Source organism: Ascaphus truei, chromosome 4 (genome assembly GCF_040206685.1).
Source record: "Ascaphus truei isolate aAscTru1 chromosome 4, aAscTru1.hap1, whole genome shotgun sequence".
NCBI lineage: Eukaryota > Metazoa > Chordata > Amphibia > Anura > Ascaphidae > Ascaphus > Ascaphus truei.
Genome location: NC_134486.1, coordinates 298,014,701 through 298,041,405, shown reverse-complemented (window position 1 = coordinate 298,041,405; position 26,705 = coordinate 298,014,701). Strand labels below are relative to the sequence as shown.

General features: G+C 44.8%; 1 protein-coding gene across 1 annotated transcript in view; it reads right to left on the bottom strand.

The window, feature by feature from the left end:
• Window positions 1–26,705, bottom strand: part of SLC35F1 (solute carrier family 35 member F1) — a 382,549-nt gene that overhangs the window by 12,717 nt on the left and 343,127 nt on the right. The window contains exons 6-7 of the mRNA XM_075597737.1: window positions 7,644–7,696; window positions 2,972–3,126 (exon numbers count right to left, since the gene is read on the bottom strand). Coding sequence (XP_075453852.1) covers window positions 2,972–3,126; window positions 7,644–7,696 — 208 coding nt within the window. The remainder of the gene's footprint in view (window positions 1–2,971; window positions 3,127–7,643; window positions 7,697–26,705) is intronic.

Sequence of the window (26,705 nt, the reverse complement as noted above, 5' to 3'; positions counted from 1 at the left end):
AGCAAAATAATTACATCGGGAAAGTAATGCCAGTCTCTCTCCCAGAGGGCTTTAAAGACGAAGACCTGTTTCCGTGTATCCTAGTCAGGCCCCTTAAGTTGAGATTCATTAAGATACAAACAGACTTTACTGCTTACATCTGAAGCATTCTGACTAACGTTAGAACTAAGTCAAATTAAATGCTGAAAGGTATCATAACAATTCCGTGTGTGGGTGCATGTGTGGATGTGTCTTTGTGGATGGGGGCTTGTTTGGACATATGAGCGTGTGCGAGGGCTTGTCTGGACGTGCGAGGGCGCATGTGGGTTTGTCTGGATGTACGAGTGTGTATGGGAGCTTGACTGGACATGCAGGTGTGCATGGAGACTTGTCTGAGCATGTGGACATACATGGGGGGGTTGTTTGGACATGCTGGTGTGTATGGAGGCTTGTGTGGGCGTGCATGGAGACTTGTCTGGATGTGCAGGTGTGTATGGGTGTTTGTCTGGATGCGCGGGTGTGTGTATAGGTATTTGTCTGGATGTGCGGGGCATGTATGGGAGGAGAGACGCCAAGCTGTTCGTTGCTTCTTGCGGTCGCAATTAGGAGCACCTATTGCATTAGCTTTACATCAGTGTTGAGGTTAGACCTATGCCTTTATATTAGTCGTTGATACACATTCACTGTCTATTTTGGGGTCCCGCCTGTTTGATCTTAATTATGATTTAATTGTGTTATATTTGAACTTAATAAAGTGTTATATTTTTGGGGGGTTATCTGAGTGCTCACAATTGAGACTTCTTTTGTCTTTTCTTGTGCTGTATGTACTTTTGTCTTAGAGCGCCGACCAGCTTCTCTATTTTTAGAGTTTATTTGTGCAGGTCTTATTTATTACCCATTTATTATAAAGTGTGTATGCGGTTTCTGTTTGTTTGTGTCAATATATATAACAAAAAAGGAAAGCGCGGGCTCCATAGCGTAACACAAATTTAATAAGGTAAAAGAGACAGTCTCTAGGACCTGCACTCATAAGAGCAGTAAAATCTCGCATTTCAGAGCTTTATCTCTGTGGATGTGATGTCACCGATTCGGAATGTAGTATCGGGCCAGTATCGTGCAGAGGTGTATGCCGTCAGGTTCTGTTGGAGAATTCCTCAGAATGGGGCCGTCTCTGGTGGTATAGGGCTGTAGTTGAAGTCCATGGGGTTCCCAATATCGGCAATGAGTGGCTTGTATCCGCAAACAGCTGGCATACAGACTGGAGCTGATAGGTTGCAATGCAAGTCCTCCATCTCACACTGACTTTGTCTCTCGATGGTGAAGTCAACACGTCAAAAACGTGCTGATGCATTTCGTCATGTGCGGGACTTCCCAGGACCCTGAGGTGACGTCACCTCAACAGAGATACAGCTCTGAAATGCGAGATTTTACTGTCCTCTTGTGAGTGCAGGTCCTGGAGACTGTCTCTTTTTAACCTTACTAAATTTGTGTTACAGAGTTATGCTATGGAGCTTGCGCTTTTTTCTAATATACACACACATACATACACACATACATACATACACACACACACACACACACACACACACACACACACACACACACACACACACACACACACACACACACACACACACACACACACACACACACACACACACACACACACACACACACACACACACTCTTACATCACTAACATTCAGGGACCATTTAACACCTTAAGTCATAAATCGCATACTGCACAGGGGGGAGGGATAGGCTTCAATCACAGATACATTCCAGGATGCACTATTTTTAAGTAAAACCCTTTCTTGCTTTATCCATTGTAACACCGCCGGAAGAAGAGATCAGTGTGTCTCGAAAGCTCGCACAAATAAAAGCATTTAGTTAGCCACAGAACGGTATCGTCTAATTGTTTTTGATTTTATATATATATATATATATTACAACAAGACAAACTGTCTGCAACAGACTAAGCTATGCTTGCTGTGTGGTTTTATATTTACTAGGGGTGAGGCCGGCCTTGTAAGTTTAAGGGGTTATTGTTAACCCCTTGTTCTACATATATTTTGTGCTTATAGGCTTTTTCCCCATGCCTTGGGTATTAGGGGTCCATCAGTATCTTCATAGGGGATTTCCCCTGTCTGATACATATTCTATCACAGGAGGATATCAGGGTTTGTTTTAATATTTTTTGTATTTTATGTTTGGTTATTTGTGCTGTTAAATAAATCATAATTTTCTTTGATATTTGTTCTGAGTATACTTGAGTGCTGAGTTGGGACGCTTTTCTTTTTCTTTTCATTGTTATATATATATTTATATATATTTATCTTTAAGATCGTATTACAATATTTTATGTTTTCTCTTTCTCCTATATGATGTGAGGATTTTGCGCTTCAGATCTGTTTCAGCAGTAGGAAGTGCCTGACAAGGGTGTTATTGTGTAGTTGCCTGCGAATGAGGTTGTGAACGGATAAGCTCTGTGTGTTTCATTATGGAATTGAGCTTTCCTTCACAAAAACCATGTTGGATGTTGAAATTAATGTAACATAACATCCTCTGCCATTTTGTGAATGATGCCCACAGTGGCCTCATTTAGGAGTACTGAAATATGGTAACCCTAGTTACATTCCTGCTTACTTTCACACGACTGTAGCTCCAATATACATAGTAAACCATGAATGCTCCTTGAAATGGCATAAGCTGCCATTTTGAGTTAGTAGTACCTCACCATCCATGTCTATCTCCCGCAACCAACCATGTGATAATAAAAACAGATATTTTCTTATTCTAACATTGACTCTGTAACGTGGTGGAAATGAGGAAGATCAAATCAAACATTGAAAAACTTTAACTTTGCAAACAAACAGTAATTCACCTAAATCCGTTAGCTTTTTGTGCCTCTGATATTATTTATTGAAGAGAAGTGTTAGAAGCAGTTGTTCCAATTTCCAGTCAAGTGAAGAAAATAAATAATGTAACTTACCTTATAATGGAACAAGAACAGGCCACAGAAGAATGTGTAGAGTTCGGCTGTTAGCAAAGAGAGGTTGATAGCAGTGGCGCTTGTTTTCTTTAAAACCACAGGCATGAAGCTATAAAGACCAAACATACAGGCACTAAAGCCCACATACAGCAACCCTGCAGAAATAAGAAAGCAAGACAGGAATGTAATTTGGCTTCTCTGCAGTTCCAAAATGTATAAAACACTCATCTTCTCTTTTTCACCTTTTACTGTCGGAAGAGCCAGCATATTTTATTTAAGCCGAAAAAAAGTGCAATCTGGTTTCTACTATAACTATGTTTGTCTGTCTTCCTTGTCCCTTGAGAACTCATTCCGCCATGTTCATGCAGCCCGCTCCCACGGGACTTTGTAAGGTCCCCTATTCAATGGGCTGTGAAGCAGCTTCCCATTGCTGGAGAAGGGTACAGCTCCGTTCAAATGAATGCAGCAAAACATGTTCTACCCTACAGCATGAGGAATAAAGCTTTACAGGATTTTGAATATTGACTAATTGAGACAAAGTGGGCTATGTACTATACAGTGAATAGAAAGAGTGCATTTTGCGTAAAGTGTATTATTTTTCTCTAAAATCATTAGCGGCATACAGTATGTTGGTATGTCATTATTCATGTTCTTACATTTGGGTCACGTTTCTTATTCTTTTTATGGTGCATGTCATGTTTATAGATAAGAATGCAGTACGGTTTTTTTTTTTTGTCTCTTGCATTTGTTGCTTACGCCAAGAAAAACTTGACGGATAATTTTGATGCACAAAAGTGACACATATTTAATGATAAAAACTTTATTTCATATACAGACATACCCCACATTAACGTACGCAATGGGACCGGAGCATGTATGTAAAGCGAAAATGTACATAAAGTGAAGCACTACCTTTTCCCCACTTATCGATGCATGTACTGTACTGCAATCGTCCTATACGTGCATAACTGATGTAAATAACGCATGTGTAACAGGCTCTATAGTCTCCCCGCTTACGCACAGCTTCAGTACAGGTAGGGAGCCAGTATTGTTGTTCAGGACGTGCTGACAGGCGCATGCGTGAGCTGCCGTTTGCCTATTGAGTGAGATGTACTTACTCGCGAGTGTACTTAAAGTGAGTGTCCTTAAACCGGGTATGCCTGTAGTGCTTTTCTCCCAATGGGGCACAAAGTGCTTCACAATGACAGTATAGTGCGTGGTACGCAGCACATAGGATTTTACAGACACGGTCCCTGCCCAGATGAGGATGTGTTTGGTGCCTAAGGCACAGGGAGATAAAGTGACCTGCTCAAAGAGCGGACACTGGGAACTGAACCAGGGTTCCATCTTCAAACTCCATGTTATGTGTTTACAGAGTCAGCGTCTTTACTCACTGAGCCACTACTTGCAGTTTATTATTACACAAAATTTACATATGTGTGCAACAGGCAACATCAAAATGCCGCCCCTAACTCCACTCTCTAGCATAATTTATTTTATTTGGAAAAATAAATAAGTTGACGTAAAAACCACACAATAAATAAAAATAGTTTTAATACATTGATGCACTAACTTGCCATTAATCTGTTTTACGATGTGGCACTACTTTATACATGGCCCCCCAAAAGGCCCTCTAAAATATCGGCTGCCTGTGATAAAACAACATGGCAGAATAACATCAGAAGCAGTTTTAATTTGAGTTGTATTATGTCATTGCCCTCTTGAGAGGGAAAACCAATAAATAGTGAGATTTAGACAAGCAGAGGACTCCGCTATAAGAAAAAGAAAGCATAAAGTCTCTCTGGTTCAATGGAAATCCTGAAAAATAAAACCGTTTATAGAACAGTAAAAAAAAGAAAAAAAAAAAGGACTAGAGCACTAGGTCTAACGCAAAATAAACTTTAATACAAAACAAAAGAATATACTAAATAAATGCTGAGAGATATACAGTACGGAACTAGGAGAGAAACACTACCCTCTGGGTTTCTTCCTTAGGGGTTTCTCACGGGTGTATTTATTTATAAGTAAGTACATTTTGTGGGGGTTTTACTTGTAATTGGCCACTCTTTTATATGATGCATTTAACTGACATTTGGGATTACATCTACATTAATATTGCTTATTGGTGATGGGAGGAGTTATGTTGACTGTACTGCCACAATTTATATCAATAAGCACATACCACACTAAATACAGTAGCAAAATGTTACTGACTACCTGACTATTTAAACACAATGTAGCCATACTTACAGCCAGGCCTGTCCCATACCAGGTAAAGCACCACCTAGGGGCGGCAGGTCTCAGGGGGCGGCAAGAGGGAGAAGTAGCAGCACAGCTGTTTTTTAATTTTTAGAATACAGGTAGTATTGAAGCAGGGGGTCCCCGGAGCTGAACCGCATTCATTTCGGCTCCGGGGACCCCCTGCTTCTTGAGATACTTACCTCCTTAGGGGGTGCAGGAATCTTCTGCTCAGGTTTAAGCCCTCGGTCCCATGGGCCAATAGGAAGCCGTATATGATGTCATGGCTTCCTATTGGCCTATGTGATGGAACATCTAAATGTGAGTAGGAGATACCAGCACCCCTTAGGAGGCAAGTATCACTGGGAGCAGGGGACACCAGAGCTGAAATTAATGTGTTTAAGCTCCGGAGACCCCCTGCTTCCTACCTAGGGGGTGGGGGAATTTGGGGGGGAATTAATCAGGGGAAATCTTTTTGGAGGGGATTGTTTTTCCTTGGGGGGTGGGGGGGCGTCCATAATAGTGCTTGCCTCAGTGAGGCACATACCCTTGGGACGGCCTGCTTACAGCATCTGGTTCTACCTCACATAGCCCACAAAAAATGGCCACTGGCTATGTCAGTGAGCCAATTCCACTAAAAAAACTCTCTCTCTCTCTCATATATATCTATATCTATTTTTTTTTTAACTTAAAAAAAAATAGTCCTGGGTGTTCAACTTTTCAACTTTATCAAAACGTTTAAAAGAATTCCTGTAAAGCATGGATGGAAAAATGCCTGGTGCTTGTGCTGCTGGCAGTGCTGATTATGACCAACAACAAAACCATACTTTACTAGAGTGGGCTAGTAAAAATTTAAAAAAAAAAAACCATGAAAATAAATGTTATTTTTTTCCAACAAGAAAGTGAGGATCACATGCTTCAAGCAAATTTGGAGACGGATGTTTATTTTTTGAGGATGGCATTACAGTATATTGGATTTATGTTTTTTTTGTTTTATGGGCTGTCAAGAGGTAAAGACTGAATAACCTTTTTTAACAGTGAGTCCTGCTACATCTGTATGATAATGTCACGTTAAACTTAGGGTAACAATGAGATGTCGTCGTTTGGACGTTAATTTTGTATATATTGAGCTTAGAAGATACCATGTTAGTATACAGGAAACACAACGTCTGTAGTTGTTTTAGATAACGTAACGTTATGACTCCTGGTATAACTCAGCTTTATGGATCTAGCTCTAAGAAGGCCATCTGCATTTATTATTTTATCCACCATAACCTTAACGTGTGTCTGCTCTGTAGCTCATATCAATCTCAAGTAGCTCTATCCAATATCATGAAGTAGCTGTCTTTGTGTGATTGTCTATCTCCTTAACACACCTTTGGCTGCATTTATTGTTGCCATTCCTGTAAGAAATTACCTTTGAATGCTAAAAGTTACATATTTATGTGCCCATTTGATAGTCCACACAAGAGATGTGCGAACCCGCTTTGCCACTTTTTGCATTGTGCCCACGACTATATGCATTCACAATTATGGGGCTTTCCTTACTAAAGTGCAATAGCCATTATCTATCATTATTGGCCATTTCTCTGAATTTGCTAACAATAATTAGTGCCTACCACATTTTAATGACCAGGTGCCACTTAAAATACCAATCACGGTTACAATATTGTGTCTGTTGGCTGTAAACAACGTTATAATCTACAGCAGGGGTGGGGAACTCCAGTCCTCAAGGGCCACCAACAGGTCAGGTTTTAAAGATATCCCTGCTTCAGCACAGGTGTCTCAATCAGTGGCTCAGGGATAGCAGGGACACCCTGAAAACCTTACCTGTTGGTGGCCCTTGAGTACTGGAGTTGCCTACCCCTGCTCTACAATTTAGCGAAAGTCACTTTCTGGTATTATGAAGAGCCATAATTACAAAAACCCATACAAAGAGTAGGATATATTCAGAGAAAAGGCCTGGTCAAATGAAATGCCATTTTGCTTCCTGCACTTCAGACACGGATGTTCGTATTACAGCATTTGTATGCAGATGCATTTCGCTGCGATCTAATTTGTGTGTTTTGTGCATAATTTGCACGGGGGAATTTGATTTGATGGGAATTACAGGCCTTTCGATGTTGCCCGGCATTTGGGTTTTATGGACATCGCTGTTAATGGTCTCAGTGCTCTTCTGGTTCTCTGAAAAGGAAAACAGTTATCCTTTGTGATTTCATTGCCACATTGATCTCCTTATGGTGCTATTCTGTGTCCAAGATAATGGTGCAATAAATGTTAAATAAACCAGTAGGTGGAGAGCTAATTTAAGGTATGTTATGAAGCATGCAGCTCGGGTTATGACAGCTGGCACGCACGTTCAACCTATTTCTTTACTATTGCTCCTCGCTGTTTAGCAGAGAATTATTCTACGGCATCATTAAATATGTCTTACCTATTTGCCAGTCCCAAGGTACCTTTAACAACTCCTTGTGTTCCATTATCGCTCTGAAAGGAAAGAAGATGTCATTTTAGTTTTATAAGTCATCAAGTTGGAAAAATGAAAAGGAATAGGGCTGGTCGCTCAGCAACAGTGTTTACACGGCTCATGCAGGTCACACTGTAGGGTTTCGGGGCTGAAGGAGCGGCTCGATTAGTAAACACACTGATTCTGGTAACAACACTGAGTGTCAAGCAGGGGAATCTGGTTCAATTCCTGGTATCGTCTCCTGTTGACCTTGAGCAAGTCACTTTACCTCTCTGTGCCTCAGGGCTCAAAATCATAGCTTGTAAATTCATCTGTTCAGGGACTGTGTCTGTAAAATTCCTATGTGCTACATACCAAGCACTAAACTGTAATTGTGAAGTGCTTTGAGTGCCATTGGGAGAGAAGCACTATAACAAATAAAGATATTATTTTATGTTTGGGATTCCAATTATTTTATCAGAAAACAAATATAGTACAATATGTACATTGCATTGTGAGCCTAAGAATCCGTATACAATTCCAGACGGCACAGTTGTTTTAACTAGCAAACATTTACCTTAAATTGGCCTTCAAGACTAAGATCATTAACAGGCATATGCTCATTTGGGTCACCATTGTTTAAATCAAGTGCATTTGGCCTGGAACCCAAAAGAAGCCTCTGGAAGCAGCTTCCCTCTTATTTTACTGCACAATGATAAGGAACACTTATGAGCACATTCACGTTTAGACAGGTCTCCAAAACTGCCTTACTTAGGGTGACCATACAAAAACCGAGACAAGTGTCACGCATGCGCAGTCGGCGCGTGCCGACTGCACGAAGAGCACTTGCCGACTGCGCATACGCAATCGGCATTTGCCGGTGGCTCAAGTGCAATCGGAGCTTGCCGGCAATGCATGTGCATAAGCGACCGTCAAACGCCGGCTACGCAAGTGCCGATCGCACATGCGCGGCCTGCGGGATAGAAAAACCGGGACAGCACCCCAAAAAATCGGGATAGAGGCCTAAAAACCGAAACTGTCCCGGCTAAACCGGGACATCTGGTCACCCTGGCCTTACACCATAATCACAGTATACAGTGTTTCCACTGCAGCCAGGGATTCATGATAATGACATGCAAAAGGGTGTCACTTTGTGCTTCTTATCCATTTTAACATGGATATCTTTAAGTTCATGGAAAACAAATACTGTACATATTACCTGCGCTCCTCCCTTTGTGAAGTATGCAGCTGGTAAAATGATTGGCCTTACATTTATGGAAAACAAATTGAATTGGAAGTGTTCTTTGTTCACCGTGAAGTTTATGCCTGAAGTGTTATGCAGCTTTTAGAACAAAGCCTGGGTTAAAGAAGATCGTGGCCAGAAAAACCTACATACTCACTGCACAATTGTTTTGACTTTTGGGTCTCACCTGTTTGAGATTGGTCGTTGGCTTTGTATTGTCAAGTTGGCTGTGGTTACAAAAAACAGGTACACAACCAACATTATGGTGAATAATAAAGTAATGTACAAAACTTGGATAGTGGTGGGCACTCAATAACTATTAAGATGAGCAAATATCTATAAACAGGTGCTGGTACAGGTTAGATGGTTATACACAGTGGTTGACAAATCACCAAAAAATCTACTCGCCACACAAAAAAATCTACTCGCCACCTAGTACCAAACGTGTGCTGCTTGGGCCAATATTTACTCGCCCGGGGGTTAAATCCACTCGCCCGGGGCGAGCAAATGTATAGGTTTGTCGAACACTGGTTATACATACATGATCTATGATAGATCCAGCATTAACAGTAGAGAAAACAAGAAAACATGCAGCACTCAAAAAAAGAAACAGCAGCGGTGTGCTAAAAAGATAAGAAATGTATTGAATACACAGAGTGGTACTTACAAGTAGCAGACACACAATGTTTCGGCAACAGCCTTTGTCAAGCGCAGAAAAAAAAGGCTGTTGCCAAAACGTTGTGAGTTTGCTACTTGTAAATACCACTCTGTATATTCAAATACATTTCTTATCTTTTTAGCACACCGCTGCTGTTTCTTTTAAATGGTAGGAGCGCAGGAAACGGAAAATAAATGTAGTAACCTTGCCAAAGACGGTTGGAAGTGAATAGTCATAACTATGATTCTTTATTGCAGCATGTTCACTTCCAGCAGTGCTAAACATGAGATGTTGCTTTAAGAAAGTCTCTTTAGATTGGTGAGACATTTCTTCTTCCTTACCAATCTCACGGAGAACACTATTGGTCTTACGTCCTCTTGTCGCATGCAGTCAATCAGGCTTTCAGAGACCATCATTAAAAGCATTATTGTGGCATTAAATTGAAGGCATTTTCTGAATTGGAGCAATTCTGTTCTGATTGTATAGGAATTTTCTTGTAGGTGAGATTAGAAAGAAAATAAAATGAAAAGAAAGAAATACCCCCGAGAGATGTGCATATCCTAAATCTTTCTATGATAAAAAAATTCCAACTGTAATTCTAATGGATTGACAAAATGAGAGCTGTTCTAAAATGCAAGATTGTCTGATTAGTGTTTTTTTCAATCTCATCATCTTATCAGTATGAGATAAACAGATTGAAGTCTTCTTCACAACGGAATTGCTCATGAATGATTATTTCATGCACTTTTATGGCTACATGAAGTCTTTTGACTGTACTTCTGGCAAATACAGATCTAGCTGTTTTGCATTAGGTCCAATGGTAGTGTTCCTTACATCCCTAATCAAGGTAGTTGTAATTGCATAGTTACATAGTTACATAGTTACACAGTAGTTGAGTTTGAAAGAAGACATGCATCCATGAAGTTCAACCTTTGCTAAATTTAGACGACAGATACTTTATCCTATATCCGTACTTACAGTAAATTGATTCAGAGGAAGGCAAACAAAAAACCCTAGTGTCATATCATCTAATATCTCCTAAGGAGAAAACTAAATTCCTTCCTGACTCCAAGAATTACCAATCAGATTACTCCCTGGATCAACAACCTTCCCATGTTTACTTATTTGGTATATCCCTGCATAAAAACTATAATAAAGCGCAACAAATAATATGATATAATCAAGCTGCAGCCTAAACACCCGCGGTTTTCCCCCAAACCGCAAATTAAGATAACCTAAACAAAACAGTGTTCGTGGCGCAAAGTGATAAAACGGTTAATATGTGCAAATATTGCAAATGATCCCAGTGTTGATTAGCACTGAAAAACACATAATACTGTAACTGCAAGTCGAGGATTCTCCAGGTCAGCAGACGCTTTGTAGACCCTCCTATGAAGAAAAGCACACAAATGCAGAGAGTATAGTGCATTATCGTTTACTTAAGATGACAGACAACACAGAGGGGAATGGTGACACACGCACACTTTCCCCGCTGGTAAGTAAACAAGAAGTGACTTTGGGCGCACTTCAACCCTTCTCCTTAGATGACAGCTCCCTATGCGACCGCTCCACTTCTCAGTCAGGAACAACCGCGATTGCCTCTGCCAGCGTCTCTCACCCGCAGTGGGGGCACTCCGCCGTGTCACGGTCGTCTCAGCAGTCTCCTTCCAATCAGGGCTTCTCAGGAGATTGGGTACGGTGGCCTCAAGGCTCAAAAAAGACCAACCAGTTTCATCCCACTGGACTTCATCTAGACTTCCCCTCTGTGTTGTCTGTCATCTTAAGTAAATGATAATGCACTATATTCCTGTATAGTTTTACATTCTAAAATGATGTCCAACCTTTTTTTGAACAATTTTATTGTATCTGCCATCACAATCTCCATGGGTAATGAATTCCACATTTTAACTGCCCTTATGTAAAGAAGCCTTTCCGTTGTTGCTGGTGACATTTTCTTTCCTCTAACCAATTGCAGAGATTTCAATCAGTGTCACAAAATCTAACTATGTTTAAGGCACAAATGATTTCAAAATAAGTGAATATTTAATGACATTCTGCCAGTCTCCTTGATTGGGCAGGAACCTTGCATTATATGGAGTGATCTTACCCTCTAGTGAGAGAGTACAAAGTGTATTTTCCAAAATTTGCTGACATAGCAACAGAGTTGCATTTTATAAAAAACAAAGTAACAAAAATAGAAGCATTTGGGTTTTACAAGCTGCAGTTGCTTAAACCCATTCTTCAAGCTTAGTTGCTGCAAGAGCTGATGTGTGCATGCTAGATTTATTCCCGTGGCTGAGCTTCCTAAAGACTTTGCTTGTGATCCAGTATGATAGAGCAGGGGTGAGCAAACTTATTATGCCGAGCCCCCCTTTTCATCCATGAAATTTCTGGGGCCCGCCCTGCCTGATGTAATCAAAATCACATGACGTCAGCGCACGTGAGCTGGTTCAGCCAATGAGGGCGAACCAGCTTTGTGACGCGTCAGCCACGCGTCTACAATTTCCAGCAGCCAAGTTCCCAAATCGCTTGGGCTGCAGGCATGCGCGCAGGCAGTATACTAGTATTGGATCCCTGTTTATTTTATTGTTTGCTGGCATCTGGTAATATGTTTTTTTCTGGTGCACAAAGGCAATCCATTTGTGGGTGCATTCATCCACCTCTTTGCTACCTCCCTTCCATCCCCCATTTTATTTCCCTTCCCCTCCATTTTTTCCTTCTCCCATTTGCTTTCCCCAGTGTCATCCACTCCTACCTACCAGTATTATATATTATTTATTTATTTTCGTTTTAAATGTTGCCCAGGGATCAGGGACCCCCATAACCAAACTCAAGGGGGGTACTGACGGATCTCCCCTGCTGATCAATACTCCCAAGTGACCCCCCCCCGACCCAAAGAATAACCCTCAGCCCCCAAAACTCATCCTCCTCCCAAACCCCTCAATTCGGCCATCTCTGCCTTCATCCCTCCGTTTAGTTGGGGGGGGGGGGGCTTCGTTGATCTCTTCCTGGTCCTGCTGGAGCTCCCTGGGGATAGGTGATCATGAGGCAGGGGCCTGCTCCAGCTCCTCCAGGTGTTGGAAGGCCCTGCTACCAGTGGGTGTGCAGCTCATTGGTCTGAAAGGGGAACCACCTCCTCCCCCGCCAGAATTTCCCTCCTCTCCCCTCTCCCCCAGCAGTAGCAGACACAGCAAAGCATGCAGCTGCAACATCAATCACTCCACGGTGCCGGCCAGACCTGCAACACGTTTGATGTCACTGCGCTGGAGCGTGCTCCTCGCCTGGCCTCTTTGGAGCCATTTCTCTTCAGCCGCAGTACCTCCGCAGCCTTCGTGCGCACCATGATGTTGGCCGCCAGCTAGGGTGACCAGATTTTCAAAAGTAAAAACCAGGACACATCAAAAAAATTATTTATAACACAAATTAAATCACTTAAAAACAAATATGATATTTGTCTCATAGCATCTCCATTTATGCTGTATTATTAATCTCTCCACCACATCAGGGCCTCTCTCCCCTCTTCAAGAGTCTCACACTCCTCTCCCCCAGTCTCTCTGTTGCAGGGTACATGCAACTACACACGCGGGGTTTTCTTGATAAGGCTTATTTATTTAGCCTTAAATTATACAGCACACAAAACAAAAATAGCTTTTCTTCAGCAGACAAAACAAAATTCCTTGTCTTCAGCATGGTAAACAAAATAGCTTCGCTTCAGCATGGTAAACACAACAGTCCATAAAACATGTACTTTGCAAAACAGACCTTAAATCAAGCTGTTCTCCCTCCAGAGTTTCAGGGGATTTCCCTGCTTCAGACAGCATACAAAAAGACAGACCTTCTATCAGTAATCTCTTCAGTAGCTTACTCCTCTCTCCTCAACAGCTAGCCAGCATGTGTCTACAGCCTGGGGTTTTTAACACACCTTGATTAGGCAGCTGGGATCCAACTAATTGTCCTGAGGTTCCCTGCTGAAGTTAACCTAGTCACTGCTGCATTGCAGACTAAACATATGTCTGCCAGGCATATAGCTGGTGGCTTTTATTTACCCTGTCACATTCCTCCCATGTTAGTGTGAAGCTGGGGCTACGCACGGCTGAAGCCCGACCATCCACCCCTTCTCTAGAAAAGAAGTCAGCATATGCGTTCTCTTTTCCCGGCCTGTGCTGAATCTCAAATGAGAAGGGTTGGAGGGCCATATACCACCTAGTCAATCTAGCATTGGAATCCTTCATACTATTTAACCACTTCAGTGGAGCATGGTCCGTCACTAAAGTAAAATGGACTCCTGCAAGTAATGCCTCAAAGCTTCGATTGCCCACTTTACTGCGAGGTACTCCTTCTCAATCACTGAGTAGTTTTTTTCCCTCGGGAACAATTTCCTACTCAGGAAAAGGATAGAGTGTTCAACTCCCTCAAACTGTTGTGACAACACTGCCCCTAGCCCTATCTCTGATGCACCTGTTTGCACTACAAAAGGGCTGTTGAAGTCCGGGCTTCTAAGGACGGGACCCTCTGATAGACACCTTTTTATGTCCTCCAAGGCTCTCTGACAATCCCTTTACCATACCACTTTGGTAGGGGCACACTTTTTTGTGAGGTCCGTTCAGGGCAACTACCTTGTTGGCTAGTGGTCTTACTTTTCCACCTCCCATTGCATAGCCTAAGTATTTGGTTTCCGCCTTACCCAAGGCACATTTCTTAGGGTTGGCTGTGAGCCCTGCCTCTCTTAGAAATTTGAGGACCGCTTTCAGCCTATTTAGATGGGCCCGCCAGTGTTTACTATAAATGACAATGTCATCTAGGTAGGCTGCGGCATAAGTCCTATGGGGTCTCAGTACCTTATCCATGAGTCTCTGAAATGTGGCTAGGGCTCCATGCAGTCCAAATGGCATTGTCACAAACTGGTATAAACCCATGGGAGTGGCAAAGGCTGTTTTGCACTTGGACTTCTCCTCTAAGGGTATTTGCCAGAATCCTTTTGTCAAGTCCAGCGTGGATATATATTCCGCGTTACCAAGGGCGTCAATTAATTCGTCCACCCTTGGCATCGGATATGCATCAAACTTGGATACTGCATTGACCTTTAGGAGGTCCACACAAAATCTTACCTTCCCATCGGGTTTAGGGACCATAACTAGTGGACTACACCACTCACTGCATGATTCCTCAATCACTCCTAAGTGTAACATTTCTTGTACCTCCTTCTCTACCAGAGCCCTACGACTTTCAGGCAACCTATAAGGACGGGAACGTACTTTTACCCAAGGTGCTGTCTCGATCGCATGTGAAATTAAGTTAGTTTGCCCTGGTAAATCAGAAAAAACATCATGGAATTGTGTAGTTATTGCTAACAAGTCCCCTTTTTGTTCAGAGGACAACTGTTTACCCATTAGGATTTTATCGTCACTCACGATGTTCTCCCGTGGAGGCTGAGGACCCAAGTCCGTTTCCTCCTCCACTGGGTGGATGAATAGAGGCCGCTGCATCTTCCAGGGTTTCAGCAAGTTCACATGGTAAATTTGTTTACCCTTCCTGGACCCTGGTTGAGTGATCTCGTAATCCACATCACCTGTACGGTGGAGTACTTCGAATGGGCCCTGCCATTTGGCCAGGAGTTTATTCTCGCAATTGGGTAACAATAACATCACCTGGTCTCCCGGGTGAAACACTCTCGCGAGCATTCTGATTGTAATGTCTCTCCTGACTGTCCTGGGCTGATCTAAGATTCTCCCTAGCAAAATGGCCGACCACATCTAGGCGCTTCCTAAGGTCTAGTACATATTGCAGGGTATTCTTAGAAGGGGACCGCTGTTCCTCCCAGGATTCCTTTAGGAGGTCTAGGATACCCCAGGGTTTGCGGCCATAGAGCAGTTCAAATGGAGAGAATCCCGTGGAGGCCTGGGGAACTTCCTGCACTGCAAACAGCAGAAAAGGGAGAAGTTCATCCCAGGCTCTCTTCTCTGAATCTACAAATTTCCTCAGCATCCGTTTTAGAGTTCGGTTAAATCTTTCCACCAATCCGTCAGTCTGTGGATGGTAGACCGATGTCCGAACAGACTTGACCTCTAGTAACTTTAAGACATCCTGCATCAGTTTAGCCATGAAATTTGTACCTTGGTCTGTCAACATAACCTGGGGAAGTCCAACCCGTGAGAACAGTTCCAACAACTTGTTGGCTACTTGCTTCGCCGTTGCTGTTCTCAGGCGGAACGTCTCAGGATATCTTGTTGCATAATCAACTATTACAAGAATAAACCTGTGTCCTTTCGCAGAAGGTTCTAGAGGTCCTACCAAGTCTACCCCAATCCTTTCAAAGGGAACTGACACCAAGGGTAGAGGAACCAAAGGGGCTGGTTTTTGTCCCTTCGGACTAGTTAGCTGGCACTCCGGACATAGCGGCACATAACTTAGCAATATCACTATGCATCCCTGGCCAATAGAATCGGGATGAAATACGGTCCAATGTTTTATCCCTGCCCAGGTGACCACCCCAAGGGACAGTATGGGCTAGAGTGAACACAGATTTAACAAACGCCTTGGGAACCAATATCTGTCTGGTGACCTCCCCTGTTTGTGTCTGCCTATTCACCCTATACAGGATAGCATTTGATAGCTCAAAATGGGGGAATACTATCACCCCCTGTGCATTTAAAATCTGCTCATCAATTTTCACCACCTTGTCATACTGTCTAGCAAGGACTGGGTCTTCCCTTTGCTTCTTGCGAAAGAGGGGGAGGTACAGGTCTGGTAAATCTCCAGGGCCCATATCCCCCTCCTTCTGGCCATCCCCAGCCATCACTTGTGACCTCTGACTACTCGAATGGTCACCTTGAGACCCAGATTTCTGCAACCAGTCCTGTTTGTCAGGGCGTCTTTGCTTCCAAGTCTTTGGAACCCGGTGTCTACTGGGAAAAAGGTCTGCCGAGAAGGGGAACATTTTGCCAGGGTTCTCCTGAGCCATAGAATGGGGCTCCTCGTGAGAGACTGGAGTCATTAGGTCCGAAAAGAAAGGCCAGTCCCGGCCGAGCACAACAGGGGCAGGGAGCCAAGGAGCGACTCCTACTTCGAGGTAAGCCTCCTGTAGCCAGATTTTGGCCGTCGGATAGCGTTTTACATCGCCGTGTATACATTCTATACTCCATCTGAAGTCAAAAGAACACACGTTAGGCTGTAACAGTTCATGGAGGATCAGAGTTTTCCCAGAGTCCAAATCTAACAGGGCCTGGACGTTTTTTTCCCCAATCAGGGCTGGAAGTAGCCAGGGCTTGTAATTTTCTCCTGTGTAGGCCGAGGCGACGGTCCTGCTGAATGAACAATCCATCAGTGGACAGTCCACATGCCGGTGGCCTTGTTCTCCGCAGGCGGAACATGGAGAGGGTTCCCTCGCAGGAGGGGGCTGTGGATAGTGCTTCGCTGGACCGGATACTGGAGACCAGGCATCTGGTGGGTCCTGTGGGCGACGTCCTCGGAAGTTCCTCTCATTTTGCGATGAGCCGACATCAGGAAGGAGATGAGGGTCTCGGCGGGGACCAGCATTTGGACTCCGTCCTTGCTGGAACGACTGCTCCTTCCGTTGGACTTGACGGTTGCGTATGGATGGGCCGTAGGTTCCCCGTTGATCTGACCTCCCTCTTTGGGTGTCCGCAAGTGTCGGTGGAGTCGGGTCCAGGACGCTCGCCTGCTGCTCAGCCCCAAGGAAGTTCTCCACGAGTTGGACTGCCAAAGCTAGGGTTTCAGCAGCATGGCGTTTTAAACACGAGCGTGCGGAAGGGGGTATTATTTGTAGAAATTGTTCCAAAACCACCTGCTCAAGAATTGCCTCCTTAGTGTATCCAGCGTGTACACAAGTCCAATAACTGCTGAGTGAGGACCCAGGGTCTCATCTTAGCGGTGTACTTCATGTTCCGGAACTGCTGCCAGTAGGTCTCTGGGGTCAGACCTAAGCGATCCAGTATGGCGGCTTTTACTTGTCGGTAGTCCATTGTCTGATCTGCTGGGAGGCCCTGATATGAGGCCTTGGCTTCTCCTATGAGGAGTGGGGCCAAAGCAGTTGCCCAGCGATCTGTAGCCCAGCCCTGAGCTTCAGCAACTCTTTCAAATATCAGTAAAAAAGCCTCTGGATCCTCGTTCAGAGCCATTTTCCTCAGGAGTACCGGGGGTCTGCTTGCAAGTTCTGGACTGGCAGACCCTTGGAAGTGGGTCAGCAGCTTGGCAATCCGCTCATCCTGTGCTGCCTGTAGTCTTTTATCTCTCTCCGCTTGCAGCCGGGCCTGCTCCTGCATTAACAGTCCCTGCTGTTTGGTCTGCTCCTGCATTAACTGTCCCTGCTGTCTGGTCTGCTCGCACAGAAACTCTTAAAAAAATTCTTCCATTCTTCTGTGTGTGGGTGTGGCCCTTTAACTGCAGGAGCCTTTTCAAAATCCCAGGACTTCTGACACCATATGTTGCAGGGTACATGCAACTACACACACAGGGTTTTCTTGATAAGGCTTATTTATTTAGCCTTAAATTATACAGCAAAAACAAAAATAGCTTTTCTTCAGCAGACAAAACAAAATTCCTTGTCTTCAGCATGGTAAACAAAATAGCTTCGCTTCAGCATGGTAAACACAACAGTCCATAAAACATGTATTTTGCAAAACAGACCTTAAATCAAGCTGTTCTCTCTCCTGAGTTTCAGGGGATTTCCCTGCTTCAGACAGCATACAAAAAGACAGACCTTCTATTAGTAATCTCTTCAGTAGCTTACTCCTCTCTCCTCAACAGCTAGCCAGCATGTGTCTATAGCCTGGGGTTTTAACACACCTTGAATAGGCAGCTGGGATCCAACTAATTGTACTGAGGTTCCCATCTGAAGTTAACCTAGTCACTGCTGCATTGCAGACTAAACATATGTCTGCCAGGCATATACAGTAGCTGGTGGCTTTTATTTACTCTGTCACACTCTCCCTCTCCCAGTATTTCTCACTCCCCCTCCAGTGTTTCTCTAACCCTCCCCTCAGTGTCTCTCCCTCCCTCCCCCACTCTCTCTTTCCCTCCCCCAGTGTATGTCTCTCTGTTTCTCCCTCCCCCTAGTGTCTCTCTCACTCCCCCCAGTGTCTCTCTCCTCCCTCCCTCCCCCAGTGTATGTCTCTCTGTTTCTCCCTCCCCCTAGTGTCTCTCTCACTCCCCCCAGTGTCTCTCTCCTCCCTCCCTCCCCCAGTGTCTCTTTCACTCTTACCCTCCCTCCAGTGTCTCTCTCACAGTCTCCCTCCCACCAGTATCTATCTCTCCCTCCCATAGTGTCTCTCTCACTTCCCTCCCCCAGTGTCTCTATCACTCCAGCCAGTGTCTCTCCCTCCCCCCAGTGTCTCTCCCTCCCTTCAGCCAGTGTCTGTATCTCTCCCTCCCCCAGTGTCTCTCTCACTCTCATGCTCCCTCCCCCAGTGTCACTCTCTTTCCTTCCAGCCAGTGTGTGTCTCTCCCTTCCCTCCAGTGTCTCTCTCCCCATCTCCCAAGGTGTCTCCAGTTCCCCCCAGTGTCACCCCCCTTGTCTCTTTCACCCCCCTCCCCATGTCTCTTTCACCCCTCCTCCTCATGTCTCTTTCACCCCTCCTTCCCATGTTTCTTTCACCCCCCTCATGTCTATTTCACCCCCCCTCCCCATGTCTCTTTCACCCCCCCTCCCCATGTCTCTTTCACCCCCACTCCCCATGTCTCTTTCACCCCCACTCCCCATGTCTCTTTCATCCCCACTCCCCATGTCTCTTTCACCCCCTCCCCATGTCTCTCTCCCCCCTCCCCATATCTCTCTTTCACCCCCATCCCACATCTCCATGTCTGTCTCACCCCCTCCCCATGACACACACACACCTTATCACGCTGCATTCAGCAAGGCAAAGGAGGAGCTGCATGAGCTGTGCAGTACAGCGCCACCTAATGACTGAAAGAGAAATTGCAGCTACCGACTGCTTTTCTCTCTGCTCCTGACAAACTCGCCGCCCGCCTGCACACAGCATGTTTTGGTGTCTGCCGGCCCGCAGACACCAGGTTTCGCCGCCTGCGCCACCCCTATACAATCTTGCACCCCAAAAGGGGCCAAGCCCCCCCCATTTTGCGCACCGCTGTGATAGAGTAATTATCTTACAAGTGATTTTCCTAAACACTTACCCCCCATCTGACTCTTACCAGTTCTTACTTTTTATGTTTCTGATTGTTGCCTTGTTTGATAGTATTCTGAATCTCTTTGTTTTATTCAGACCATGAACCAGAAACACTTTATATTATCTATTTCTACAACTATACAGGGTGCCTGCAGTTCCCAATTCCTTTTTACTTGACACTGCTTTTTTATAGAATGTTTTTGAAACGTATATTGTAGTTATGTACACTATTGGCACCATACATAAGTTATTTTCTACTGATCAGTAATGTGTGTGCCTTCCGCAATTTGTAGAATTTGCAACCAATCATAACACCAGGCAGCGTCTGCCACTGGAGGTGGGTATCACCCGCCTAAATAAGCCTAGAAAATATGTTTTACAAGGGATAATCAAACACCACTTCTACTTTCGCTTGCATACAGTAGCTCAAGCTACGGGTAACATCAAGCTTCTGAAATGTGTGGAAAACTCTGCTAGCTAATGACTGTAGCCAGAGTGCCAAGTTAAGCTACTTAAGCTTACATTCTAATAGCAATAAAATGTGCAACTCGATATTTTCCAAAACACGAAAACCTCATTATCCAATTAAATTCAAATTAAGTTAATATCTAGTGTTTTTCCATTTCCCCAGTCATTTAAGATACACCCTTAATAACTTTTTAATGTCTGTGCCCCAAATGAGTCAGTATTGGGGATTCTATACAAAAAAACAGGAGTTGTTTTAGTGTACTAATTCAGACTTTGAAGGCTTAGCTCCCTTGAAGTTTATGAAGCTGGTAAACTGAGAATTAGTGAGACTTCCTCAAATCAATAGAACTTGACAAGCTTGAATAGATGTCTGTACTTTCTTTAACTTTCTGTACTTGCTGACCAGAGGCTCATCAGTTCGTCGTTGACAACTAAAGTGTAGTTGCAAGCATGCCTTGTATAGATCAAACATTTTTTGCATAAATAGTTGGCCCTATTTGTCTAAAATGGAGATTAACTACTGCACTCACTGCAAAAATGACTTTTTAGTTGTTATTGTGATTACATGGAAAGATAAAGGCCTAATGCCAATGTTTCGGCCTCCAAGAGGGGTAGCATCACGGTTCTCGCTTAAGGACGAAACGTCAGAACTGGGCTTTAGTCTTTCCATGTAATTTCAATGTTATATTGATGTAGCAAGTCTAGGGGGCCTATTCTAGTAGCTTCGATACAATCACTGCCATCTCAAACGGTTTGGCATGACCCCATCAAACGGTTTGTCATTTGTGTTATCACGGTATGCAAAAAGAATCAGAAACCATTTCCACAAGTCTCCAACTGTGAGGTGGAAAAATACCAATACCATACGGCAGGGGTGCGCAAAGTGGGGGGCGAAGCTGTTGCAGAGGGCCCGCGTGTCCCCCAAGGCATTTAAAATAAATTCCGGGGATCGCGCAAGGCCTCTGTAACTTTTTACTTACCTTGAGTTCCAGCGACGCATCTCCATGGCAACTGGTGTTATGTGATGTGACATGACCCTGCAACGTCATTTGATGCCGGAGCCGTGCAGGGGGAGGGGGGGCGCAAGCCGGAGGAGAGAGGAGGCAGGGGGCGCATGAGGGAAACGTTGTGCACCCCTGCCATATGGGACAGCAGCACTGTTATCTCAGCCTCTAACTTCTCCCCCCTGCGATCTGGCTGCAGTCTGTAAGAGCTGCATAGAGAAAGCTGCACAGAGAGAGACACATCTCCCTGCACAGCTCTCACAGGTGATCACAGTGTTTGTATTTACATTTTAATGACAGAGTATTGTAGCAGGGGGTCTCTGGAGCAGAACCGCATTAATTTCAGGTCCGGGCACCACCTGGTTCCCGAGTTACAGGCCCTGGTATGGGATGCCGGTATCTCCTGTGCATTTAAATGTCCCGGGCATGTGACACGGGAGATTTAAACATTGCAGGGGATGACGGCACCCCATACCAGGGCCGGTAACTCGGGAAGCAGGGGGTCCCTAGGGCTGAAATCAATGCGGTTCAGCTCCGGAGATACCCTTACAGAAAGATTGTCCTCCTCGGCGCTGTCCTTCCTTTATTCAGTGCTCAGTGCAAAAATAGAAGAAAAACAGTGAATAGTTACTGCATGAGTGTGTGTAGCCCTGAGTGGTCACAGTGATTGTCACTACCACCGCATTTTTGCCACAGAACACTAACGCATTATTGCAAGCTACATACATATGTTCTGACCCAGTCCCTAAGGGGACCGGACGGTATCTAAACAGTGGCCCCTTGACGGCCCCATTCCTTATATTTATAGGTGGCTATATCCATAGCAATAGATCCCGAACATCTATTAGGGATCTCCATACGTTTCATCAACTTAACTCACCTGAGTTAAGTTACCAATGACAGTCACGTACTGTTTGACATACGTTTTATTTTAACCCCGCTTTTTTTATCTATTGGTATTAATAAAGTATTTTAACACATTCACTATACATTCAGCTGTGATTGAGTGCTTGCACACTAGGTTTCCTTTTCTCTGTGATACTAAAATAAAATATTACCCAGCCAGCATGAAGTAAATAAAAGTTCTATTTACCCCTGCCAGGATGAAGGCCATCCTCATCACCGTCCTGCGCATCCTTGTCCTCCATGGGCAGCAACAATACAATCAAAAATCAAACTAATGGCCACTAACCCCTTAATCACCATAGTGGTTAGAAACCGCTATAGTGATTAAGGGGTTAACCTCCCTCCCCCGCTACTTACCCGGGATGCCTAACCAACCTCCCCGGGGCAACTACCCCCACCCTCCACCCCCGCTACCCATTGATTGGCACAGTGGTACACCAGGCCCATATAATATGGGCATGGTTTTCCACTATAGCAATGAGTGGGCAATCTACCAATAAAAAAATAAGTACTGAATAAAATTAATTTCATTTCAATACAAAAAAATGACAAACCAATTGAATGGCACAGTGCTTATCTATATCCCGAAAGGGGCATAGATAAACACTTATGCAGTCAATGGGCAACCTAAAAAAAATACACTATTAAATAACATTAAAATGACAAAAAAATGGCTGCCATCACATGGTAATCCAACCAATTGGATTGGGAGATATACCATGTCAGGCATCACATGGTACACCCCCAATCTGATTGGTTGTAGTACCATGTGATGGCAGCCATTTTTTAAGAATGTGATGTCATCTGATAGGGAGGGATGCCACATCCTAAAAAAATGGCTGCCATCACATGGTACTACAGCCATAGTAGATTGGGGGTGTACCTAGCCGCTAAGGCAGCGGTGAGCAAACTTGGGGGTGCGACCCCCAGGGGGGGCGCGAGACAGCCGGCGGGGGGCGCGGGGTTTAAAGAGGCCCCGCGCACTTCCCAAAGGCACTTAAATTAAGTGCCGGGGGAGCTGTAGGGCCTCTGTAAGCCTTACTTACCTTGGCTCCGGCGGCTTCCTTCCTGCGTCGCCATGGCAACGCGGCGTCAAAATGACGCCGCGAGGTCATGTGACGTCACGTTGCTATGGCAACGTGACGTCATGACGCTGGAGCGCAGGTAAGTGGGGGTTAGGGGGGGTGCGGGAGTGAGGAGACCGCCGGCAGGGGGGCGCAGGGAAAAGAGTTTGCACCCCCCTGCGCTAAGGTAATCTTTTTTTTTTAATTTAATTTTAATCACAGAGTATTGTAGCAGGGTGTCTCCGGAGCTGAACCGCCTTGATTTCAGCCTGGGGAACCCCTACTTCCTGAGTTACAGGACCCGGTATGCAATGTTTAAATCTTCCACGTCACGTGACCGGGAGATTTAAACGCATAGGAGATACACTGGCGACACACTTTATTTGAGCTCGGCTAGTCCCACGAATTCGGGTATACCCGGGTGTATTGAGGTTTGTGACTGTTTTCTGCCCGAGTGCATTGAGGTATTTTCCAGGCAGGGATTGAAGCATTTTATTCCCGCTGGCTGCAATACTGCACAGTATATATATATATATACTGCATTACAATTCATGAATTTATGCCATCTGGTAGACACGCGAAGCATTGCAGCCTATTAAATCCTAATCATTATCATTTAACAGATCAGCCGCCCGTCAGCCAGGCATGAACCCAGGCTGGGAAGGCAAACGCAACGGGGCTTGTCAGAGGTGAGGAGCGGCGCATTCCAGGTATCTGCCAGGTACATACTGGGTATTTGCTCGAATAAAATGTGTCGGTGCAGTATGGCACCCCATACCGGGGCCTGTAAATCGGGAAGCATGGGGTCCCCGGATCTGAAATTATGTGGCTCTGCTCCAGAGATCCCCTGCAACAATACTCTGATATTAAAATGTAAATAAAAATAGTGAGATCACCTGTGAGAGCTGCAGGGAGATGCAGTTCTCTCTGTGCAGCTGTGAGGATCGGGCGCAGGCTCCGCCCCCGAGTTTGACCCAAACCTCGCTGCTGCTGGTTCCTCATCAGTGCCTGCTTTGCAGACCCCTGATTATAGTATCAGCTTCTGCTGTGCAGCTCTTCAGCGATTGTACGTTCCTCCCTTATAGGCTCAGCGATTGTCTCTGCAAATCGGCTGAGCATAATAGTATTTTACTTGTGATGTCGTGCTGGTTGCAAGCACTCTGTTTTGCCTTGCTGTGCCTTGTTCTTCTTTACTTTGCTTTACCTTTTCTTGCAGTTCCTTACCTGAACCCTGGCTCCTGTCTATGACCAACCGCCTCTCTCCAACCCTCGACAACGGCTAGTGACCAACGATCCTTACCCTCTCCTACCTCTGACCACGGAGAGTTTATTTACATTCTTCACTTCTCCAACCCCGACCCGGATACCCACGACTACGAATCTGCATTCCGGACGCGACTTCGCGGTTTCAGGTCTGTGTTTCTATATCTCCACCTTGGCCTCACGGTTCAGTTCAGTTTGTGGTGAGCACTCGCTATAGTAGCTCCCTCTATGCAGCTCTTACAGACCGTGGCCAGATCGTACGGGGGAGAACTTAGAAAGAGGCTGAGATACCATCGCTGTTGTCCCGTACGGTATTGGCATTTTCTTAGCTCACGGTTTGAGATTTATGGAAATGGTTTCTGATTCTTTCTGAATACCATGATAACACAAATTTCAAACCATTCGATGGTGTCATGCCACATCGTTCGAGATGGCAATGATTTTATCGAAGCTACTGCTGTGTAATCTGGCCACACAATCGACTGGATAGATGCATAGAAAAGACAAAGCAGCTCCCTTCCCCCACTTCAATTTTACTAAGCGGAAAATTCTTCCCCAGGCAAAACACCAGTGCCCAAGGTCCCGTCTCACTTATCTGCTTTTCCATGTGTAGGGAAACTCGGCCCCCCTGCCCCTCTGGCTGCCTCCTCTGAAATTCCAATATATATATATATATATATATATATATATATATATATGTCTCTCTCTCTCTCTCTCTCTCTCTCTCTCTCTCTCTCTCTCTCTCTCTCTCTCTCTCTCTCTATATATATATATATATATATATATATCTATATATATCTATATATCTATATATATATAGATAGATATAGATAGATATAGATATATATATTATGACAGAGTCACTGGCTCAGTAAGCTGGAATGGAGGATGTGTGTACTTTCCAGCACTAAACCAGTTAACCTACAGTTGGAGAACTGCACACACCTGCAGCATAATTAAGCAGGATGCCTGAGAGACTGCAGGTTTAAAAAGCAGGAAGTGGCTCACACAAGGTGAGCTTGTTTTTCCCCAGGAGGGTGGAGAGACTTCTCCCGGCTAGGAAGCCCTAGCTGTTGCTCTTCCCCCAGTCTTGCGAGGAGCTTTGCTGCTGGGACCAGCTGGGAACCCAACCCAGGATAAAGATAAAGATTGCTGCGGGCTGGACACAGCCTGCTCCCCGGAAGCGGCGTTCCTGTTTGCTATTGGAGCTACAATACACATAAGACTATATTGTTATACTTTATTGTTATACTTTGTGGAGCACATGTTTTGGGCATAACCAGATTAGCTGGCTGCCCTGTTAGTAAGGGCTCAAGAAGTTGAGTTAGTTTCCCTAACGGGAATAGGTTTTATTTTCTATAATTTGGTTTCTTAAAGGGACAGAGCACCCGTACTTTATCTGGTTGTGGCTAATAAACCACTACAGTTTAAAGTTTCCCATCTTGTCTAGCGTCTTACTGACCCCTCCGTGAGGCCGTCCTGCCACAATCTATCTCTCTCTCTCTCTCTCGCGGAGGCTGGGGCGAGTGCCGGTGGTATGTTGGGGAAGCTGTGGGAGCTCTGCGTCAGGGATGGAGCGATACGGTCGCCGGAGCTCCTCGGCACAGATGCCGGCCATTAAACGGGCTTTGCGCATGCAGAGTGGCCTCACTAGAGCGGCGGCCATTACAGATTAGCTCCGCAGGGGAACTACAATTCCCAGCAGTCCCAGGGGATGCTAGACATGTGGCACAGCCAATAGGGCTGCAGCATTGTCTTGCTCAGGGCATTGATACGTTTGTGCGCTTGGAGCCACGCCAGTCGGAAAGGGAGCTGAGACAGAGCATGTAGTGCCCAGGGAGCTGTGCTTCTCTGGACTAGGTCTAGTTTGTCCCCTTAGGCCCCAGGTAGGCCCTGAGTACACCAAACAGCTTGTGGGTGCTTCAGGGACAAGCCCTTAGATAGGGACATTGCCCCTTTAGATCTATAGTGTCAGGGACTGTCACGGTAGCTTATGACAAGATATAATGAACACCAAATATCTGGGTTGAACTGAACGAGGCTTAGATATAATAAAATATATTTATTCCTTAAAAAGGTGAACACAGCAATATAGTACAATTAACAGACAAGAAGGTAACACTTACTTAGGGTTGAGGAATGGAGATGTATCAGCTAGCAATTTTCCAGCAATCCGGTGACATTCCAGGTGGAATCAGAAGCACAACTCCTCAAAGTTGTAGGGTTGTTACAGTTTATATAGATGTGTAACCCTATTCTTAACATTGAATACAGACTATTGGTGAACAATTATCTGTATCCA